Source organism: Rhamphochromis sp. 'chilingali' (genome assembly GCF_963969265.1).
Source record: "Rhamphochromis sp. 'chilingali' genome assembly, chromosome: 20".
In the NCBI taxonomy this organism is placed as follows: domain Eukaryota; kingdom Metazoa; phylum Chordata; class Actinopteri; order Cichliformes; family Cichlidae; genus Rhamphochromis; species Rhamphochromis sp. 'chilingali'.
Genome location: NC_137947.1, coordinates 16,453,211 through 16,470,689, shown reverse-complemented (window position 1 = coordinate 16,470,689; position 17,479 = coordinate 16,453,211). Strand labels below are relative to the sequence as shown.

The window sequence follows — 17,479 nt, the reverse complement described above, 5'->3', positions numbered from 1 at the left end:
AATTTGCAGCTAAACCAATTACTAAAACTGACATTTTTCAAAGCAAATGTCTTCAGAGTTTTACTGATGCATGTACCTAATCTAAAGCACACCTTAAAATTAACCCACTGATTTACACCTTTACACAAGTTCTATATTTGATTAGATTAATATTTGACCATGATAATTCTGACAATAAAAGAAATTTGTGAATACTGCTTATATAAAATTAAACTAAAATGCTGTACAAAAGTCTTTTAATTTTATTTCACTGTGAAAATGGGATATACATGTAATTTATTTAAACATAGGCGAACATACATGGAACTACGTTACACAAGGTAAAAACAGTTTATACAAAAGCCAAAGATGAAGGTCAATATTTAGTACAACCACCTTCATTCTTCAGCACAGCCTGAACTCTCATAGGCAAGCTTTGTAGTAATTTCTTTGAGTAGTCCTCAAGAATAACTATCCGGGCTTCTTGAAGGACATTCAAAGCTCTTCTTTAGATGTTGACTGACTTTTCTTCCATTATCTGTCAAAATGATCCAACACTGCTTCAATGTTAAGGTCCGGGCTCTGGGGAGGCCAATCTATGATCGTTCTTTTGTGCATTTTTCCATCCATCTGTGCTTTTACTGCACTGTTTGGGATTATTGTCATGCTGAAAAATGATGCAACTACCAATCTGATGCTTTGTAGATAGTATTGCATGGAGTTTCTGACTGTACCTTTCTGTGTTATTAATTAGACCAATTTGGACAAGACCATCTCTGATGAGAGCTCACTCTGATGAGTAAATGGATCAACTGAGGGGCCAGATACATCTCTCGTTGAATGTTTTCCTTTTTCTTAAGAACATGACTTTAAGATTTTGTTTACGTGGAGTACACTTTCTTCCTAACATTTTTTTTGTCCAACATTTGTCCAGAATTTTAAAGGACAGTGCATACCATTTGGCAGCACTTTAATGGTGCCAAATAGCACTCTTTTATGCCTGTGAAAATGTGTTTATTTTTGGCATTTTTCATGGTTCCAACTAAATAATTGTGAAAAAAGGATGTGTTTTTGTAATATGCTGCTGGTAACAAAGTGATATTAAAAAAAATTCCAAGAAAGTGGTTCCGTGGAAGCAAAACAAAAATGCATACATGGGTGACACTTAATACAATAAACATTACTTGAGACCAAAAAAATAAATAAATAAATGTGTGAACCAATCTACTTCCTTGGTACTTCACAAGCTGCCTAACGTTTAGCCAAAATATGAAAAAATGTCATTAATCTGTTGCTACAATAGCAAGTCATGGATATTTCCACAAATCCTCTCACTGTTACTTTTCTGCATATTAGAAAGATTATCACTAACACAATAGTACTGTAAACACTGGTGGGTGGACATTTTGTCTGGCGCTGCTTATGGAGACAAGAAATTAATTTAACTTAAAGTTTATTTTCCATATTTGGCCACTTAACAATAAAACAACAATGTGCACACATGCAGCAGTCAAAAAAACAACAAAACGATGAATTTTTTAATATACCAATGCTCCATCTTTCCACAAACTTTCATAAAAATATATCAGCCTGGAAGCTTGTGCCTAAATGTGCCAACAGACAAAAAAAGCGACAAAAACATAACCTCACTGACTGAGGTAAATACACAGTTTGCCTTAAAATCACTGTGAAAGTCTCAAACCTTTTGGAATTAGGAAAAGAGGTCTGGTAAATAGTGCAAATTCAGCATAACATAAGGCAATGGCTGTTAAAGCCTTGAAAACTGATCATCTCTATCAGAATAAACCAGCTGTTGGTGCCGGGTGTGTTCCTTTTCTTTCTTCAATCTCAGTGTCCTCATCAACATGCCCTATGTTGGGAGCAGCCACTTGCTCATCCACTCCCTCAGACTCCAAGGGTGCTTGAGGATCCGTCTCAGGCACTACTTGGTTTAAATTCCCAGGTACCGTTTCTTTTTCCTCTTCTGTTTTGCTTATGTCACTTGGGATACCATCTTCCTCCATTAGCACCTCATCAATATTCATGTCTTCCTCCGTCTCTGCAGTGTTCATATCTTCTTGTTCACCAAATGTCATGCCTTCTTCTGCTGCAATAACATTTGTGTCTTTTTCTGTCTCACCAAGTTTCGTGTCTTCTTCTGGCTCCACCCTGGCATCTTTTTTTCCCTCAGCAACCATGACAGCTTCATTCTGTTCAGTTAAAGTTGTTTCTCCATCTTCCTCTTCATCCCCCTCTACTTCTTCTTCCACCACAGTCTCCTCTTCTGCAGTGTCATCTTCATCCTCCTGCTCCTCCTGGCTGTACCCCAAAGTATCCCCAGGCTGCCAATAATCATACAGTTTATCCTAGAGAAGGGAAAAGACCAGCATAGCCAATAAGATTATAAAATTATCTTTTAAGACACAAAGTAAACACATCCTGTAAAGAAATTATTTAAATAATGTGTGTGAATACTGTACATCGAGAGGCCTTGTCCTCTGAAGGAGCATCTGCCACTTGGTGTAGATCCTTGCCACCAGATCCTTCACCTGGAGAAAGAAGAGGAAGGCAAGAGTTCTCATACAGGTTTATGTAGCACACTAAAAATGTCATTTATCAGAACCTCTGAAAAGAAACTTGCAATGATTTGTTGATATTTCTGATGATTCATATGAATATATTTAATATAAATATAAAGTAGTACAGATGTCTCTGGCATAGCGTTTCAGCAAGTTAAACGGGTTCCTAATCTGGAAATATATTACAACTGTCTATTAGGTCTAGCCTCATCTATACTGTTTGCTAATCTGTGAAATGCTATTAAGCAGTTTTGATATCTTGACTAACAGATCTGTGTACAGTGTTATCTATGAACTGAACTTGAAACATTTAATTTTGGAGAAAAGGCTGCCATTAGGAGGAAAGAGAAAACTCCTAACGCATTAACTGTGGGGTAAGTTTTTCAAATTAGGAACTTAAATACATGGGGGGAAAAGCACCAGATTTACTTGTGATCTCAGGTCAATCTAAAACAAGTTGAATCTGATGACAAAGATGCAAAAATGCTGGCAACCACCAGTGCTTCCCTTCTATGTCCTAGTAGACACACCTATTGTATCAATTTCTAAATCCGATGTCACCTTGTTCTCTGGTATCAATTTGAAGCTTCTATGTTGCCCCGTTTTTGAGTTATCGCATTTAAAAAGTTAAGTGTCTATCCACCTGCTCATATTGTCGATTAAAAAAGCCTTTTACAGCTGAGAGGTAATAACTGATATTCTGTCTGCTTAGTGTTACTGCTAACAAGCTACTGGCGAATGACTAGTCAAGTCATTAACATTCAAAATAGTTTTGAGCAGCATAGGCCTGGACCAGCGGCTCCCATATTTGGTTAAAAGTATTGTAGATTTTATTTTGTGAATTGCAGAAAAACACACACACAAACACACACTTGTTAAATCATGCTTACCTTGCTGCGATAAAGACATTTTTCACTCTCCCTGATGTCACATTTAACATGCGTTTCCAGCTCAGTTGACAAAAACAGCAGCTGCTTCTGAGGGACAGAAAAAAAAGGAAAGGGTTTAAACATTCAATCAAAATCAGGCCAATAACATCTAAAAATCAGATAAGACTGGAAAAAAGAATTTACCTTTTGGTGAGCGGGAAAAAACTGAAAGTTGGATGCTTCATTTGCTAATGTCAGAAGGCTATAGCACAGGTAGTAGGACTGGAAGAAATGATAAAAGGATCTTGGGTCAGAAAAATCATTTTCAAAATGATGTCCAGGTGTTATTATGGATGTAAAACAAGTCAAGGTTGGAACATTTTGCAATTCAGACTGTAACAAAATGATCACCTGCTGGTCTAGTGTGCCCAGGTCTTCTTCTTTATCTTTCTGGTTCATTCCAGAAGAGCTCGTCATGTGTCGGAAAAGGGAGGAAGGTTGCATGCGAGGAAGGTATGGCCTCAGTTCAGAGAGCTAAATACCAAACAAAAACCAAACTCTATTAATTAAATTGATTTACATATTTATTGTGCATATAGGCTTCAAATTCCCCACGACCCTGAGGATGAGTGGATTAATGTACCGGTACATAATTTAAAATTACATGTGAGAAGTGTTTCAAGCGCTGGGTTTAAAGGAAACTGCCAAGGTTACAAGTTAACCCAATTACCTGAAATTCTCTTTCCACAGGTTTGTATTTGCAATTTCCATCCAACAACTTAGAAATCATGCACAGGCTTAGATGTCGGCGCAACTCTCTGTCCAAATAAAACAAACATAAAAAGAACATTTTTCTTTTTAATGGTATGGTATTGTGAAGAAAAAAAAAATCAAAAAAATTAATAAATCACAAAATGCTGAAAGTATTTGTTTTCATACTGGCTTTATTTCACTTTTACATGTCTTCATGCTATTCTGTAGCTCAGAGCATAGTAGGTTATAGTGCTGTATTATGGGATGGTAAATCTTGTGAATATCACAAGCAAAACAAGACATGCTGATACATGAAGTATCTAAGCCCTTTCATTTTCACTTCCATCAACTGCTGGCTGACAAATTTCTTAGATTCAGCTGTGTATATAAATGCATAAATAAATCAGAATCAGATAAACACAATAATCAGAAAATCAGTATATCTAGAAATTAAGTATATATGAGTAGATAGTGAAAAAAGAAGAAGGATAAAAAGACTCACTTTCCACGAATGTTGTCAGGCAGGAGATGAACTAATAGGCACATGTTGTGGTGATCATCTGTCAAATCAGTGAGAGCCAGGCAGATTTTTGGCAGCTAAAGACATAAAGCAAGTAAATAAAGTTTTTAAAGCCATACAAGCCAAGAAGCTGAGATTAATAATCTGGAGCTTGGTCGTTTAGTACTTTGTATTTAATGCAAGAATTATGAAACAAATCCTAAAATCTGTTGTTAGTCAATGTAAAGAGTATAAAATGAGAAAACTGAGCTAATTGTTAAAACGTGTTAATATTCTAAAGCAGATTAATTACATGTCTTCATAAGGAACAACCATACTATACACCACTTAGGGGATGATTAAACACAACAGCTACAAGAAAACTGTTTGCTTTAATGTGCCAAACTGAAATGTGAGGAAATAAAGTGCCAGACAATGACATTTATGCACTGACCAGAGCGTCCCAATCCCTGATGTTGTTGACAATTTTACACAGCAGAGGCTCCAGTGCCACACTCGACTCGAGGATGAGCCGCGTTTCCAGGCCGATGTGACTCATTACAGTAAGGATCAACAGCAGCTCATTGTCGCTGTATGCACGTGGGCACAGACCCATGCAGTAAGACAGGTACTATAAACAAGATTAAAAAACAAAACAATGAGTGGTGGAGTTGTACTCAATCTGCTAAGCTCTCAAACGTCATCAGCCATTTATTGTCTACTACCTTTAAAACATTACTGCAGTTGTGTTCAGGGAAAGTGGTCTCTTCCTTGTTGTGGGTAGGACTATCACTTTTGATGTAGACGTCCTCCCTGCAGAAACACAGAAAAATTCAACTCCTTTAAATTAAAAAGTGACCAAATAAACAACTTTCAGCTCACGTGTTATAGTTTTATATAGAAGGTAACAAAAGGAATGAGCGAGTCATATGGTGATGACACTCACAGCAGATCTCCTTCTGTGAATGGAGGTTGCAGATTCTCATAAGGGAAGAGTTTAACAAACGGCACTCCCATGTTCATCAGGACCAGCGTCACGTCAGATAAACTGGGAACCCACACTTTAAACTGCTGGTTTCCATATTTCACTGTGGAAGTATTCACACCAAGAACTTCAACACTATGTACATTTTAAAGACAAACTACCAAAAGCTTAGGAAGGACAGCACTGACCTATTTGATAAGCAGCAGTCAATGCAATATCACAGAGGGCCTGTAGCAACTTCTCAGATATCATCCTCTCACTATGGACTGACATCATCTGATGAGATCGACAAAGAATTACTGCCCAAGCTTAAACATTTGTACAACAAACACAGTGCGGGTGTGTGTCAGACCTACCTTGAAAAGGAAACGGGTAACCTGAGCTGGACAGGGTGAGCTAGAGTCATAAGCTTCCTGAAACAATCCGATATTCACATGCAATCGCAGCTGAGCTGGGCTGGACCTGATGTAAAGCAGGAGAGTGTAAGTGGAGAGAAAGATCAAAGTTATTCATTATTTAGGAAAACTAAGAGTTGAAAATGAGTGTGCAAACTTAAATACATCCCTGAGTGCAGTGTGTTGGATAGGACTAACTGTGCTAATTTACCTTTTTACTAAGTGCCTTCAGGTCAAACTGTAGTTTCTCCTGACAAGACCTAACTTGTTGTTCATTACCCTGAGAGTAAAATGTCCTCAGTGAAGTTTATCAGAAGGCTCCATATTAGATTATGAAAAAGGTACGTTGAGGCCTTAGGATATGTACAAAAAAAGCCTTTCGTTCAAAGGTTGTCACGCCACTCTGAAGTACAGTGCACACTATTGACAAATCTAATAAACATCAAGCACAGAGTAAAGCTGCTGTAAAAAATATAATAAGCTAAGACCAATGTTCCAGGTCTTAATTTAAACTTGTGTATTTTTTTAATGCTATTGGTATACAAGACAGATTCCTTTCTGTATGTTATTGTCAAAATTTGTTATCAGATTCTTGGTGTTTATGCAGGAAAAGGAAGTATTTGGTTTGGAGTTCCCCCAGACTAATGAGTAATTTATGCAAATAATTTGGTGTTTAAAATTTAAAAAGCCAACACAGAGGGACTCAGAAGAACTTGACACTTCCAAAAATGGCCCTCTACCTGACCTTATTCAAGTTGCTAACTTAGTGCATACTTCAAAAATATCTCCCATGCTTCTGAAGATTCCTCATATCTTTGTTTTTTGGGGGAACAAACAGCATGCACTAGAGTTATCCTACAGTCAAACCGGCTGATAATAAAAGCATCCGTGATGTCCACTGGAGGTCAAAAGCAGTGTTTGAAAAATGTCATTAATATATAAAACTAAAATTAGCACAGAGCCCAGTAATAGTCACACTGAACGAATGCCCATAGCTGCAGTGTTATTGGATGTTTACTTCTTACAGAAAGCTGAACTATCAATAGGGATGCACCAATACAACTTTTTCTGAATTCCATAACCATATCATGGGTTTGGGTATCTGTGATACAGTACTGATTCAATATTCAGTATTAAATTAATAAGCCATATTCCTCACTCTCAGGAAGAGACTGTGAACACATATTAATACTAATAATAATATTATAAATTATCAAAAGTAGCAAGATTAATAAGCGTACCTGAAACCCAAAAAACAACATCATACATAAAGAAAACACACTCTATAAATCTCAGTAAATTACACACGAGCTCACTGCTAACTATATTTTATATAGTTCAACAGACAGACTGTAACACTCCTCCCAACAGTTACACACCGAAGAGTCTCTTGCTCAGCTACAATAAGCACACACAAGCTCTCAAAGGGCCATAAATGATCTTTGAGTGATTCTTAAGGCTACACTTCACTCTCCAGCCAAGAAACAACGAGTCTCATAGAAGCTTCTTATTGATGAGAGCTCTCACTATCTGCTCTGTGTAGCTGTCCTACAATGACCAGTGGTTAGGCTTCCACATGTTCCCTAACCCTCCACATCATACCCTACCATCATCATTCCCACATGCCTACTCCTCCTACCATTATTAACTTCAGTGTTGCTAACTTTGTGCGTTTTTGTTATTGTTTTTTGCAAATAGATCTGGTGACTTTTCGAGTCCGACCCGTGGCCCTTTGCCGCATGTCTCCCCCTCTCTCTTTCCCTCCGATTTCCTGTCAGCCTTCACTGCATCTATCCAATAAAGAAAAATAAAGTATCTTGGGGTCTTTTTCACGAGTGAGGGGAGTAGGCGATCAACAGACTGGTGCTGCAGCTTTGGATAGTGATGGAAAGAATGAGATCACGGATACAAGCAGCAGAAATTAGCTTTCTCTGAAGGGTGGCTAACCTCTCCCTTAGAGATAAGGTGAGGTGGTCAGCCATCTGAGAGGACCTCAGAATACAGCTGCTTCTCCTCCACATCGAAAGGAGCCAGTTAAGGCAGTTTGGGCATCTGACAAGGACACCTCCTGGGTGAGGTGTTCCAGGCATGTCCAACCAGGAGGAGGCCACGGGGCAGACCCAGGACATGCTGAAGGGCTTATATCTCTTGGCTGGCTTGAGAATACCTCTGTGTTACCCTGGAAAAGCTGAAGGAGGTGGCCAGGGAGAGGGAAGTCTGGGCTTCTCTGCTAAGTTTCTAGCTGAATTGGAAGACCAGTTTACCCTTTAAAGCTGAGGCAACAAAAATGCCCCCAGAGGTTAATTCAATGTAATTTGTCCAATTAGTATTCAAGACAACTTTAAAGAAATTATAGATGAACAATTGTTGCTAATGCAGTATTTGGGCAAAGGTTTAAAATCATCAAAAAATCATGCACTCCAAACAATAATTACTTACATATATCAAATTTTTAGTACAAAAGTACAACAAATGTTGCCCTTTCATTTTTACACACAGAAATTCAGCTCACCACAGAAGAGTTTTTTGTGCTGTTCCCTGTGGATTGACCAGGCACTGCCTGAGCTGTAATGTATCCTGGTCAAAGATCTGACCAAACTTCTCCAGGTTGAACACTTCTTCTCCTGGAGGGACTTCTTTGATTGCAGCAGACATCAATGAATACCGCTGCAAGAATTCCCTGGTAAACAAATTCGAGCAGTTCACAATTTAGCTAACTACAGTGAAAACACGGTTCCCCAGAGACAAAATATAAAGTGGCAGCATGTCTTTGTGTGCCTTACTGTTGTTCGGAAGAAATGCCCTCCTCTCGGTTCTCCTCTGCTTCTTCATATTCAGCTATCTTCAACAGGTCCTCTTCACATGCTGTTAGCAGTTGTCTCTCAATCTCTTTTGATCTAGTGAATAATGCAGAGAGTTTCGTGAAGATGCTGTAGCTCTTGAAATGAAACGGCAGTGAAACTTTATGAACAACTCACTTTTTATTGTTATTTATTTCCTTCAGTATTTGGTCAAGATTGTTCTTGTAATTGCCTGACTTTGTTGTGGATTGAAATGGTTGCTGTGGAAAACAACATGTGATAGTTAACATCCAAATAAAGTTTTACTGTCCTTTAGCTCAGCAAGCTTATTTTTATACAGTAACAACTTTGCGTACAACAAAGACCAAGACATTTTACTTACATTTTTTGACTGAGAGCTCAGACGTCTAGGTGGACTAGGATCTGAGAATGTTCCCTTCTCAGGTGTATCTGGAGGTTTAGTAGCACGCTCCATCATCTCTTCCAAGGAAAGTAGCTGCTCATCATCACTGCTATGGGAGCTTTGGGTTAGATCCACATCTACTGCAAAACTCAGCCCCAAGTCCAGCTCCACATCTATGGGATCCTCTTTATTTATCTGCTTGTTATCACCTTTACTTTCCTGCCCCTTCAGTGGTAGAGACTGACAATAACTGGAGGTAGAAGTCTGTTCAGCAGCAGCACTGTCAGTCTCTACAGCACCTGTACTCACTTTTTTGCAGAGGAGAGATGGATTTTGGTCACCCTTAAGCTGCCTGTGTGAAGAAGGGATGGGGCTGTTTTTGGTGTCCTTATCTCGAGGAGGTGGTATTAAGTTTTCCAGTTTTACCCGTGTTAACGTTACAGTTGGAAAACTGCCTAGTGGATTAGGTAAAGTGGACGATGCTTCAAGAAGAGGACCGGTTATTTTGCAGTTTTGATGTTTCTCACAAGAGGACTCAGTAATTGAGTTGCTGGAGCTTCCTGCGATGCTGGATGAACCTTTCTCTGTTGTTTTGCTTGTTTCCCCATCTATCTTGGGTTTTACAGTCTTATTTGAGGAGCTAACAATGTAAGTCACAGGATCAGGAGTGAAAAGATCATTGGCGTCATAAGAAGCTACAGGTCTTCGTGAACGAGAAGCTTTATTCCGCTCTCCTGTCCGACCAGTCAAAGAGCTCGAATTTGGTTTCGAGGTTGATTTGTGAGGGCTACTGCTGAGTTTTCTGTTTTCTCCTCTGGGATTACTTCTTTTCGGGGTCTTGACAGAGCTACTACTGGAAGAAAAACCAGAGTGGTGACTGCCTAACTCAGCAGGTGAAGAGCTAGTAGTGTCCTTCTGAGGAACATCAGAGTTGAACAAAGTGCTTGATTTATCCCTTTTATTTTTTTGCTCGCTTGTCTTTTTCACACTTCCCTCATTTGGCTTTACATGTGATCTCATTTCCTTTAACAGTGGTACATGACTCTGAGAATAATTTATAAATGATTCCTTTGCACCTGTTGATGTTATTTTCTCTGTACATTCTTTATGCAATGATGACTTGCAGCATGACTGAGAAGATCCAACAGTAGATGACAGCTCTGAGCATGCTGACTGTCCACGTGCCTGTTCTGTAAGTAGATAGCCATCTGTGGTTTTGTGTTGGTTTGCTGACTCTGAAGAATGCATCACTGACGGCTGAGGCGCAAGTGCAGTGGGAACAGTGGGTTTTGTTGTCTCCGTTTTGTTTGAGTTTGCCCCTTGAGTACATGGTTTCTTGGCATTCTCTGAACCATATTCATACTCGCTGCGCCTCTTGTGTGATGAGAAGTTCAAGTCCACTGCTGGAGAAAGGGAAAAAAAAGATGATATTTTCTTTTGAACAATATTGAGGGTTCATTAATGTCTACAAAATGACCAGAATTTGATAGTTTTAACTTTGTCTTAAAAAGGGTTTTACTATCCACATCAGATAAATGTACCTCAATCTGTTCACAAAAGAATGATAGTCTGCAACTGCAGAAATTTACTGGCAGCTATTCGGATAATAAACTCATCATTTCTTTTAAAGGATAAGGTTATACATTTTATGATTCCAGGCTTTCAAATTTACTATTTTTTTTAGAGTCACAAATAGCAATCAGACAAAACCACATATGCAATGGACACCCCCCCACCCAGGTATTATATTTTACAGCTCAGATGAAAAAGTCTTTTTTTTTTTTTAAACATTTAAATCAACCAACAAATCAATCATGAAAATATCTACTGCAGCTCTATATGTCACATGAAAATAAAGAAGAGTAGGTGATATTTTTTGTTTTAAGCATGAAGAAATTCCTAAAGGGACATCTGAAGCACAAATTATAGTGACAACAGATCAGGATTAGGGGATTTTTTAAAAGCCATACTTCTTAAACTTTGAATTCAGGTTTTCAATCCCTGCCACAGGTGTAAAAACTTAAGCACCAAGCCATGCAGTCTACCTTGACAAACATTTGCGAAGGAATGAGTCAACCTAAAGACCTCACTGAATTCAAGCATCTGTTGTAATGGGATGCCACCACTGCAACAAGTCAGGTGGGGATATTTCTTCCCTCCTAGATATTGTATGATCAACTGTAAGTAGGACTATTGCAAAGTGTAGGCGTTTACAAACCAGAGCAACTCAACCACAAAGTGACAGACCACATAAAGTTAGAGAGTGGGTGCTGAGGCACATAGTGCATTAAAGTTGCCAACTCTCAGTAACTTCACAGTTTTAAAAACCTCATCTGACATGAACATCAGGACAAGTACTGTGTGTTTGGAGTGTGATAGTATGGCATAGGTTTTAATGACATGAAAGCATTATGTCATCAAGCAAACTGCCAATAATCAGAGTGATGTAAAGCATGCACCACTGGACCGTGAAACAGTGGAAATATGTTCTTTGGAATAACAAATAACATTTCTCTATCTGGCCGTTGACCAGTTGACCCATTAGACAAGTTTGGATTTGGTGAATGCCAGGTGAAAATTACCTGCCTAACTGCTTTATGCCAAGTGTACATTTTAGAGGACGGGGATAATACTTTATGGGTTGTACAAATGATAATAATAATAACGTTGTTGCAGCATGCCAACCATACAGTCAGCCTAGTACAATTTGTTTTCATCACTTAAGACAGTGGTTCGGAAACTTTTTTTGCTAGGCTCCCCTTTGTTTTACAAGAAAAATGTTCGGACCCCCCGCACAAACACATCCTCCAACCACACACACCCATATTTTGCTCCATTGTGGTTTATTTCACACCTCAAACATTTAGTAAACAATTAAGCAAATGCAAGCAATCTGCAAAAAATTACAGGTAGTAATAAAATAAACTATTAACTCTTTTATGCTACGTTCACACCTACACGGGTATTTTTGAAAACGCCACACGTAAACGGTGTTTCGAATCACTGAAAACTGAGATTTTTTTAAAACTCCTTTTTTGTATTTACGTGTGGACGAGGAATACAGAGTTCGTCATGCAACGTCAAAGGTATGTGCCTTTTTTCACGTCACGCTGTGCGCCACGTTGTTTACATGAGATGAATTGCAGAATGACAGATAGAGACAAAATACTGTTAATCTGACTATCTTCAGTTTTTAAACGCTTACATACACACACGCAGTTACTGTCCCTCCATTTACAAAGGCAGAGGCGTCGCGATGTAATTATTTTACGTGTAGTTGTTTTTTTTCTGTGTAATAATGTTCAACATTGCTATCAATACATTTTTCAAAAAATGCCTCTGTGCAAAATGAGTTCAAAAACATAAACAACTGTGAGATACTGTTTGTCCGAGATTTGAACCCAGGGAACAAATCGTGGCAGGATCAGCCTGATATTATTTGTATCCCACTGTAACTTTACTGTATAAAGAGCTAACATCTCCAAAATGTCAGGAGTAGTTAGTTATTATCAGAAGTGTTTGTGAACCAAAAATCAAGAATGTGGGATACTGTTTGTCCGTAATTTGAACAGCCCAGCGCGTGCTCCCCACAATTGGAAAACCAATTCTGCAGGGGAGACCTACCTCGGCACTTGTGCAGGTGAAACCAAAGGGAAGATATGCTTCACCATATTTTCTAGTCTTTGGCTTAGAATGAAGTTGGTTTGGAAACATATTCAGCTATGCTTCATCTTCTGTTTTGCGTTTGTGTGGGCGCCCTGTGCTAGCAGTGTCCAAGCATTTTGCTTTGTTTTTTTCCCCCTTTTCATACCCCCCCACATTACCTGCAGGTCAGTGATATTTTCAGTGTATTGAAGCTACAGGACTTAACAAGCAATACTGCCAAACATAACCTATCTGAAAGTTTAGAATTTACTTTAAATTACAATATTACCTGAAATTAACTTTTCACTTGAAGGTGTTTGCTCCTGTTGCTGGCTCTGCAAAAAAAAGACAAAAAAAGTTAGTGACCTACTTAAGTGATATTTGAACAGCAATAACATTGTGGCTATGCAATTTATCTTATAAAAAACAAAACAAGTGACAACCAGTTCAGAAATTATTTCTTTAAATAAACAGACTTAATAAATAGCTAGTAAATGCACTTTAACTTATTTAAAGCTGTTTTCTGCATGCCCTCTGGTGCTAAACTTTTCTAGACAATACCCAATTAACTTGTATGAGAAAGAAACAAATAATCAAACCAGCTGAATCAGGAAAAAAAACAACTGTCTTTAACCTGCCAGCTCCATTTTATAAAGTCAATTATAAAATTATAATAATAGCCAGTTTGTCTTATGGAAACTGAGTGCTCAGTTTTCTTTCCATGCTCTGCCACCCCTCGCCTAAACCAAATGTAATATTTATATACGTAATATAAATATATAATATTTACAGTAATAAGAACCAAAGAGATGCAGACAATCTCCTGTTGTGTGCTACATGTGAGATTGGGTTACACCAGCCCATATCAAAAAAATCTAATCTCTTGACAATGTCCATAGTTCATGTGTGAAAACAGCTAAATACCTTCCAACTATTGCCAGTTTCATAAATTTTAATCATAGTTAGTCTCAGTATTGATTTTGTTCACAAATATTTTAATATCTGATTCAGGTTTAAAAAAATAGATATTATGGTGGTGTTGCAAACTCAAAAGGTGGCAACAAATTCTCCCTGTTTGTAAGTCAACAGGTGCTCTTAAATTGCCTTACTTCTGTGTTAAATAACATACAGTAACATGTTAATAAGACATGTCTTCCTACTGTCTTCCTTAAAAACCATTTTAAATTTAGAAATTGCTAAATAGTAAGATGAAAAAAGGGCAATTAAGTCTGTTTATAATGCTAAATCATTGATTTAAAAAAAAAAAAAAAAATCATGTTGCCGAGGCTGGCTATGTCATCTTCTATCCTCAATCCAACCAAGTAATGAAAAGCTCTTAGCCTGACCAGCCTGGCATAAGACTGGAAAGGTAGAAAGCATTCATCATGATTTCAAAACTCGAAATAAACTTTGTGTTATTAAATATATAAAAACTTTACCTGGGAAGAGGCTACAGAGATATGCATGATGGGTAAACGACTACTGTCGGATGAGTGGGGTTTTGGATGGAGATGGTAGCCCTGCGAGGGCCAATGGCTGATATTAGGATACCAGCCTTTTGAGTATGAAGGGGACTGTGGGTGAACTTCATTGGGTGCTCTGTAGTTGAATGATGGGGTTGTAACACTCACAGATGGTCTGTGCAGCTGGACCGTAGGTATAGAATATTCCACATCACTGGACTGAGCCTAACAAAACGTTAAGAACCACATCAACTCAGCATAACTAATCATATTTATCATAAAAACACTCAACCAGAACAAAATCTGAGTTTCTCCTAAAACCGTATGAAAAAAGATGAAACAATACCTTATCTGATTCTTGTCTTTGTGTTGTTACAGTTTTACTTTCTGAGCTGGATGAAGAAGCCTTGAATTCAGTCGCTTGATCTCGGCCTATGTGGGAAGATGGCGATTGGTTGATAGCCACTGGAAGCAAAAATGTGTCAAAAGATCCTGGCTGATGGCCTCCTGGTATTGGGGGATTTAATGACATCCTAATGGTACCTGGATTGTTTGGCACAAGCCCTGGAGGTTGACCAAAGTGTTCTGGAGGACCCAACCTTTCCTTTGGCATAAAATAAGGTCTTTCCACGGGGGAACCAAGATTAAGTGAATTGCTTGAATTAAATCCTGATGAATGGATTAGTCCTGGGGGATGATGATTTTGCCAGTGTGGACCAATTCTGTCCCTGTAGCACACCTCAGGTGCCTGAATTGGCAACATTCTCCTCGGTGGTGGATTAGAAAGCCGGTTAGGGACCCGAGAAGGCTTCATTGGAGTCTCCTGGTGAAAAGATGTGTTGGATAGGGAGCGCTGCTCAACAACAAGGTCCTTTACTAAGGTAAAAAGGAAATATGATGCATGCATTATAGTCTTTTGAAGAACCTGTTACATTACACCTTACCCATTTACTGTACTTACTAAGGATTATCCATCTGTTTTTTGGGGTTTTTTTTAATTACAGGTCTGAATTTGTTTTAAGAGAAAAGTAATGACTAGCTTACCCTCTTGTGTTAAGCTTTTACAAGAGTGCCAAAAAGATCTCCCTCTGACAAACTTATTTTTCTCAATTCTGACTCTTTGGTTGGCTCAGTTGTTGATTTAACTGCTCATTGACAGTCCCACAGCATGAAACTGCACAATAAGTGAGACTATATAATAAAACAAACAAACAAAAACTTACATCATAAACATTACAGTCGAGTGCTTTATTGCACAGTAAGTAAAAGCATACACATGAGAGGCAAAGTCTCAAGGAGCAGGTAAAAGTAAAAATTTTTAATGAAAATTAACACTCGACCTGTCACTTCGACTCACCTTTACTTCTCGGTGAGAAGCAAGCTCCAAGTGGGCTGCAAAAAAGACAGAGAAATGGGAACTCAACATGTTTCTATTAACGTTTGAAGTTAGCCCGGTCACCAAGCCGACGACAATGACGCAACTTCAGTTTTTGTTTTATTTTTCTCCCCACACACAAAAAAATGAGAAAAAGAAGACGTCCAACAAAGCACGAGTTAACCTTCCACAGACAAAACGAGGGAGACACTTGCTAGAGAATTTCTGTTTGGCTAATGGCTACCAATCACGGCATGCTATTTGAGGTGACAACATGAGATCAAATAGTTTCACGCTTTGACATGTCGTGATGTTGTTTTGACATAAAAATGTCTTATCGCCTGAAATTAACATAACCTAGCAGTGTCGCTTGAGAACCTCAGTCCCAAACAGACGTCAACAAACTGGCTAGCCGTTAAATATTATTACCTGTCAATATGCTAGGAGCTAGAGAAAAAGAAAGCTAAATATGACAGCGTTATTCATTAGCATCAGTTCCTTGCGTCGTGTTGGACTCGCTTTAAGAAGAAACAAAGCCATCTATGAACGTTTTATTTTAGAACCTACATAAACGTCTTTCTGTAGCTAGCTAGCGAATAATAAAATGCATAATAAATACTAGCATGTCGTTTGAGGAAGTAATGTTTAGCTAGCTGGCTAACGCGCGTGCAAATGACCAGTTAGCAGTTATTCATACCGAGTGTCTCCTTAGTTTTCTGTTGCTTTCCTCATTTTGAGGACTGGGAAGTCTGTTTGCAACTACATACGGCGGCAATAACACGTTACTGGTGATTCCCGGTGCCACAAACATCCTCTCCCGCTTGCAACCGCTTAGACGACACGAACTGCATCATGGAACTTGGAGTTCAAAAGTATTTCACTTTAAAGGAATTCTTTCTGTAGATGTTCAAACTATTTCCCCAAGTCTTTTTCCAGTGCTTCCGAAATAAGATAAGATAAGATAAGATAGAACTTTATTAATCCCTCGGGTGGGTTCCTCTGGGAAATTCGACTTCCAAAAAAAAAAAGCACAGCAACGACCGAAGTTACAGTTACAGAATTGTTATATATATATATATATATATATATATATATATATATATATATATATATATATATACATACACACACACACACAGTGGGGCAAAAAAGTATTTAGTCAGCCACCGATTGTGCAAGTTCCCCCACTTAAAATGATGACAGAGGTCAGTAATTTGCACCAGAGGTACACTTCAACTGTGAGAGACAGAATGTGAAAAAAAAATCCATGAATTCACATGGTAGGATTTGTAAAGAATTTATTCGTAAATTAGGGTGGAAAATAAGTATTTGGTCACCTCAAACAAGGAAAATCTCTGGCTCTCACAGACCTGTAACGTCTTCTGTAAGAAGGTTTTCTGTCCCCCACTCGTTACCTGTATGAATGGCACCTGTTTGAACTCATCATCTGTATAAAAAACACCTGTCCACAGCCTCAAACAGTCAGACTCCAAACTCCGCCATGGCCAAGACCAAAGAGCTTTCGAAGGACACCAGGAAAAGTATTGTAGACCTGCACCAGACTGGGAAGAGTGAATCTACAATAGGCAAGCAGCTTGGTGTGAAAAAATCAACTGTGGGAGCAATCATCAGAAAATGGAAGACATACAAGACCACTGATAATCTCCCTCGATCTGGGGCTCCACGCAAGATCTCATCCCGTGGGGTCAAAATGATCATGAGAACGGTGAGCA

General features: G+C 38.5%; 1 protein-coding gene across 5 annotated transcripts; it reads right to left on the bottom strand.

The window, feature by feature from the left end:
- Positions 1-1,415: 1,415 nt before the first annotated feature.
- Positions 1,416-16,580, bottom strand: slf2 (SMC5-SMC6 complex localization factor 2). 5 transcript variants are annotated; one of them, XM_080868614.1, is made up of 21 exons: positions 16,444-16,580; positions 15,729-15,763; positions 14,718-15,247; positions 14,348-14,596; positions 13,198-13,243; positions 9,243-10,666; positions 9,038-9,120; positions 8,843-8,956; positions 8,572-8,739; positions 6,021-6,126; positions 5,853-5,940; positions 5,626-5,767; positions 5,405-5,492; positions 5,134-5,310; positions 4,683-4,777; positions 4,158-4,245; positions 3,839-3,961; positions 3,632-3,709; positions 3,449-3,535; positions 2,460-2,528; positions 1,416-2,345 (listed from the first exon to the last, which is right to left on the bottom strand). In XM_080868614.1, the coding sequence occupies exons 3-21, from the start codon at positions 15,183-15,185 to the stop codon at positions 1,776-1,778; spliced, it is 4,263 nt and encodes a 1,420-aa protein (XP_080724740.1). In that variant the 5' UTR covers positions 15,186-15,247; positions 15,729-15,763; positions 16,444-16,580; the 3' UTR covers positions 1,416-1,775. The 5 variants fall into 5 exon arrangements, with proteins under 5 accessions (XP_080724740.1, XP_080724742.1, XP_080724743.1 ...); XM_080868616.1 differs by having other exon boundaries at positions 9,243-10,663; XM_080868617.1 differs by having other exon boundaries at positions 14,540-14,596.
- Between the last annotated feature and the right edge of the window lie 899 nt (positions 16,581-17,479).

Coding starts and splice junctions, on each gene's coding strand:
- slf2 (XM_080868614.1), bottom strand. CDS start 15,185: ATGAAGCCTTCTCGGGTCCCTAACCGGCTTTCTAATCCACCACCGAGG. Junction 5,311..5,404: donor ACTGCAGTAATGTTTTAAAG/GTAGTAGACAAT, acceptor TCTTGTTTATAG/TACCTGTCTTACTGCATGGG. Junction 2,346..2,459: donor AGAGGACAAGGCCTCTCGAT/GTACAGTATTCA, acceptor TCCCTTCTCTAG/GATAAACTGTATGATTATTG.